The sequence below is a fragment of the Neurospora crassa genome, linkage group I, assembly GCF_000182925.2.
Source record: "Neurospora crassa OR74A linkage group I, whole genome shotgun sequence".
In the NCBI taxonomy this organism is placed as follows: domain Eukaryota; kingdom Fungi; phylum Ascomycota; class Sordariomycetes; order Sordariales; family Sordariaceae; genus Neurospora; species Neurospora crassa.
Genome location: NC_026501.1, coordinates 6,297,304 through 6,303,418, shown reverse-complemented (window position 1 = coordinate 6,303,418; position 6,115 = coordinate 6,297,304). Strand labels below are relative to the sequence as shown.

General features: G+C 30.4%; 1 protein-coding gene across 1 annotated transcript; it reads left to right on the top strand.

The window, feature by feature from the left end:
• Positions 1–5,672: 5,672 nt before the first annotated feature.
• On the top strand, positions 5,673–6,107 carry NCU07344 (hypothetical protein; the record flags this gene model as incomplete). Its single annotated transcript, XM_953231.1, has 2 exons — positions 5,673–5,862; positions 6,031–6,107. The coding sequence occupies 2 exons, from the start codon at positions 5,673–5,675 to the stop codon at positions 6,105–6,107; spliced, it is 267 nt and encodes an 88-aa protein (XP_958324.1).
• Between the last annotated feature and the right edge of the window lie 8 nt (positions 6,108–6,115).

Here is a 6,115-nt window from a genome sequence, read left to right as displayed (position 1 = left end):
TAAATATCCAATTTACTAAGTTTGAAATATTATACGGCGTAGGGTTTCTAGCCTTTTTAAAATATACCCGGCTAAAAGGATAAGGAATAACCCGCTACCGCTATTACTACTATTACCCTAAAGAAAATTAGCGAATAGAAAATATATAGACTCTTAAGTAATCCGCTCCTTTTAATAAATATTACGAACTCTAGCTATAAATAAAAATATTATAACTACTATATCGGCGTAGGACAGTAAAAATATTTTTCCCTTACTTATACCCCCCTTTAAAGTCCGTAAAAAGATTCTAAAATATATATTAGTATCTAATAAATTTATTTATATAAAGCGCCTCTAAACTAAATAAGTCTATTCTATCGCTATAATACCTACGGACGAAAATATTAGGGTAATAGTAATAAAAGTGAAGAGGAATATACTAATAAAACGACTATTTTATAAATATCCTATTAAATATTAGTAGAAGGTAGTTTACTTCTTTATTTATAAAATTAATTCGTTTACTTATTGCGAAACCCTATTTATATTAATATAAATTTCATTTCTATATTTAAAGAAGCGTAGAAGTCCCCGAAGAAAATCGAAGGTTATAATAAATATAAATATAAAGTAAATAATTAATACAACTTATATAAAATTAATATTACGAAGTATAAATATTTATTGCGATATTTAAATATTAAATTAGAATTGAATAGGTAGGCATTCGATATCCTAACTAGCTCCGATAAAAGGGGTAGGTACTTACTTACTAGCTAAATAGTAAATAGGAAGACCCCAAAAATCTTCCTCCAAGGATAAGGGTACAATAATTTCTATTATATAATATCCAATAATAACCCCTAGCGGACCTACTAGGTAGGTAGGTTATTAGGAATTGAGATTAGGGCTATAAAGTATTACTAATACTAATTAATATATAGTAATTAGTAGGGGTTTTTCTTTACTTATAACCGTAGTAAAGTCCGCTAAGTCCGACTAACCGTTTTTATAAAAGGAAGTACCGGAAGCCTAATATTTTAAATATTATATATTATATTAATAATATTACTATATACAATATACCTAATAATAATAATATATAATAATATTACTAATTCGATTAATATAGCGGCTATCCGAAAAGGATCGCCGTATAATAATAATAATAAACTCTTTAATTTTAAAGAAGTTAGTAACAACGAATACCCCTAACTATTAAGTCGTAACAACGCTATCTACTCTATATCTTTTACTACCTCTTTTATCAGGGAGGAAGAGTTATTAGAGCTACTTATTATTAATATTACATCCTCGAATCTTATATTTAATAGTACTAACTAATTGTCGATTACTATATTAATTCTAATTAAGGGGACGGATTGGGGTAAGCGGGCAACATCCCTACCAAACGACTAACCTATAACTAAAAAGAAGAAAATTACCTTTTCAAACCTATATAACAAAATATTCGCCGATATAAAGCGTAAAGCGAACGCGCTAGGCTATATAGAACTGTCCAATACCTAAAAGAATTAAATAAACTTAATACCTATTAGTAATAATAATTAATACCTTAAAATCTTTAATAATAGCGAGGGGTATATCGAAAGGGGTAATAGAAATAATAAGGAACCTACACTACCTATTATAATAATATAGGTAACCTTAATAATATAGTGCCGTATAGTATTAAACCCCGATTTAACTCCCGGTATTACCTCCGTACTTTTTAATAGTACCCCTTCAACTCCGTTATCCAATAAGTAAGAAATAAAAGTAGCCGAGATCCTTAAGTAATTTATAATCGCTGTTACTATATTGCTAGGGAGAGTCCTAAGTACGGACGATTTGTTTACGGCCGTTGTAGACCTCTAGAAGATATTTAAAGAGCGGTTAGAAAAGGGCAATATAATAAAATATATTAAAAAATTAGTAAAGGAACTACTAGTTGCTAGTATATAAATAAATCTCGGCGAGGAAATTAAAGAAATATATATAGAAGAGTAGATTAGCAATTCGGAAGCTTATAATTTACAAAGGTCGTAATATATATTAACTTCTTTATATATTATTTATATATTCCCTCGTTAATTTTAGGTTATACGTATATAGAGACCTTATTAAAAGGACGTACGTCTTTTATTTTATAAAGAATTATTTTACTAAATCCTTCTTATACTAATTATTTTTATTTTTATTAGAATAAAGGGACTTTGGTTATTTTTACTCTTATTAAAGTAAAAGGACTTTACTATTTTTATTTTTATTAAAATAAAGGAACCTTACTACTTCTATTCTAATTAGAGTAAAGAGACTTTACTTTTTTTATTTCTACTAGAATAAAGAGGGGATAGTATTAGAACAATAGGAGTAAAATAGTAATTAAAATAATTCCTATTTATACTTATAAATATTAGGATTCGATTCTAATTGGAGGAAAAAGGACTTAATTTAAACCTAACATTTATTACACTTTAATTATCAACCCTTACGTGTAGGACGCTAAGTAGAATATAATAGTACAATAGGGGTTAGGGTTATAATAATATATAGGGCTACCCCCGAAGGATTTATAATTGGAGTAGGTAAAGTAATACTATTTCTACTATATATTATATTATTAATATAAATATTTTTGTATTTGCCGTTCGGGATAATATTAGTAATTAAAAATAGTTTAATACACTTAGTAACGAAATTAGAACTATATTAATCTAAGTACTCCTAATTTTATAAGAGGAGTATATTTTCTATTATATCCGCTATAATACGTACGGATACGCTTCTACCGACTATTAAATATATAATTTATTAGAATATTTCGGGTAGGATAAGAATAGAGTACGGTAATTGGAAATCGATATTTAATATTACGAATATAAATATAATACGCTCTATAAAAAAACCCTCGAAGCGAAATAAGAATAAACCTACCTTACTTATAGGTATAAAGGCACTAAACTTCTTCGGTTTTAAAAATATTTATTCAATTTAATTAAAGTAATAATTATATTTATTATAGTAAGTACTCTGTAGGTAATTCTAGCGGTCAATATAACTTTATAGTATTTTAAATAGGGCTTCGTAGAAATATATTATATTAGTAATAGTATATATATTAAGATAATTATTAATTAAATCGGTTTATTACTTTTCGTCCCGCTTCGTCTACTTCTTCGGCTAAAAGTTCCAGAGTAAGAATATACTATAGACGGGGTTTTCTATAGACTGCATATTTATAGTCTAATTTAGTAATTAAAATTATATAACTTCAAATAAGGTATCTATTATAAAGGACGAATTGGATTTATATATATACAAGGGGTTGGTAGATTGTATTACTAATATAGATAGTTTAACGAATTCGAACTTAAGCTAATTAAAGTATTAGTAGGGTATAAAAAAGTAAGCGAAGCTATATCTACTATTACAAATAGCGTAGCCAAAACGCTACTATAAATCCAAAACATCCTTAAATTTAATTTAACTGTATTGTACGATACGTATTACGTTAAGGATATCCATTCCTATTCCTAACGCTACTATAAATATAATAATACGATATTAGGATTCGGGGGTAATAAATTAATAATAAAGGCGATTTTAATTTATAAGGCGGATATATAAGTAATATATTTAAATAATTAAATATATATTAGATCAATTATAGAAATTACATTTAATTAAGGAGCAAATAAAATACTTCCTCACTTTATCAATTAAATCCTTATTATCGATATAAATAATTATTTTTGGGATAATACTATTAGAAGTAGGGCCGAGGAGGAATTTAAAACGTTTAAAGTTTTATATTTCAAATTTAGGGATAGAATTAAAGATGATACTAATATTAAGCTAGTCGATAGAGGTATAAATAATTTAAAGCGAATTTATTAATTATCCGAATAAATAGAAATTAATATATTTTTGTATATATATTTCTAATTCCTTAATTAATATAGCCGTATATTTAAATTATAGAATTAAAAGGGGTAGGGTCTACTAGAATTAATAAAAATCGGAAAAATAGGTATAGAAGTCGCGCTATTAATAAATAGTATAAAGTTCGTTAATAGCGACGAACGCTATCCGAATAGCGAATTTTAGAGTACGAAAGAATTTGAGAAATCGGTAATAGAAGGCTTATTTAGGTTCGAGGAAAATATATATAAAATATTCCGAATATATACAATCCTATAACGTATTAATTTAAATATATTAATTATCTATTAGAATAAATAGGGTAGGTTTATATATTTTATAAAAGTTTTAATTAATTAATAGGAGTTTAACGCCGGGATATATTATAATAACGTCCCTTTATTTTTAACCGAAATAAATAAGAGGTACAATTTATAATATAACCTACGTAGGAAGAATAATTAATATTACTTAAAATATAATACTTTTATTAAACCCAATTATAATAATTAGAATTATATTACTATACTAATAAATAATATAATAGATATACTTAATTTACTTAGGGTAAAGCTAATATAGGGTTTAATTAAATGCTAATTGAGCGGTTGGGTTAAATAAAAGTCGAACGATAGTATATATAAATTAAATTTAAAGCTATTTATAATCGTCTAAATTCGTATATTCAATAATTATAGTAATATATTACTATATAATTATATTTAGTATAAGTAACGTAGTAAAGTCGGAATAGGTTTTAAAATATTAAATAAAGGTAAAAATTTCGTTAAAGGTATAATTTGCTTAGGCTATTGTCTTAATTAAATTTTAGACAATTTAGATTAAAATTAGTAGAAATACAATACCTATTTTTTGAATAATAATTATTATAACCAACGAAGGTAACCCCCTAATAGATAATTAATAGTTAATATAGGTGATAATAGAAAAAAAAAAAATGTTTACGAAAGTTCGTACTTGTGCTATATCCAATAAGTGAGCCGTTTCTGAATGCGATTTGTTGTTATTGAGATATTTGCAAGTATTTGTAGATTTCTGGTCTTTGTTGAGGCCGATTTGTATATGTACAATTGCAGCCGACGACGTTTTCGCGCAAAACCGTAACAGACCTCCTCTTACAAAAGTTCGAGGAGAGGAGACCTATATAATTGTGGGGCGGGTCCGCTGAAGCTTGTCGTCGGAGGTCATGTGATAGAGACTAGTAAAGACCGCTAAGTTATTCTCGCCAGCTTTTCATACAAGCTCAACACTTCGTTATGACCGAGTTTCTCATCAGCCACGGCGCGTTGATACAGCAGCTTTGTTGATGCAACACTGCAGCTATCGCGATCGACCTTGAGATCAGTTTCGGGCGGCTACGGACCAACAAGCTTCATGATGACGAGATGATCACTTAGCATACACTGGAATACTCAAGTCCCGGTCTTCACGTACGACTACCTATTACCTCCTCACCCCATCTCATAACGAGGGCAGCTAGACTAAACGTCTCTCGAACAATCGTGGAGATCCACATTCGGAACCTTATTTTCAACCACCGACACGCAACAGTTGTCGAACGGCACTTTTCAGAACTTCCATCGTGATCGGTTCCAAAGAAAACCACCGCAGTATTGAGTTCGAAGCTCGCCTTGGACAACGCACCTCACCGCACCAAGTGACGGAGTACGGATACCATCACGAGCCAGTGCTATGAACGGAGAAGAAGAACGACGACGACGAAACCGGAAGAAGAGAAAGAAGACATGCCCCACTCAACACTAGAAGAGCCCGAGTTCGCCTTCTGCAGGAGGTGCAAGAAAATAAGACCTGTCGGCCACACAGAACACGGCAGGCGCGGTGTGAGCGGAGAAGGGGGACTGGAGAGTGTCACGGCTACTGCTCCTAGGGGTACTTTTCGACCTCCACGTATGATCAGGCAGGATGCGACTGTTGGTCAGTCGGATTGAGCATACGTACGTACGTGTCTGCCACGTGGGGAAGCACCAGAATCATGAATGGGGATGGGAACTCGATACCACCTGTTGGCGATCCGTTTTGGTTGGCTACTATCAGAGTGATTTGGTTGGATTAACATGGGAGTCTTTGGAGACTGAAATCCAGTCAGGACTCCGAATGTGAGAACAGGGACGGTCTCTAGTCTAGAACTACTAGAGGATATTATGCAGGTCTATCTATGACTTGGGTT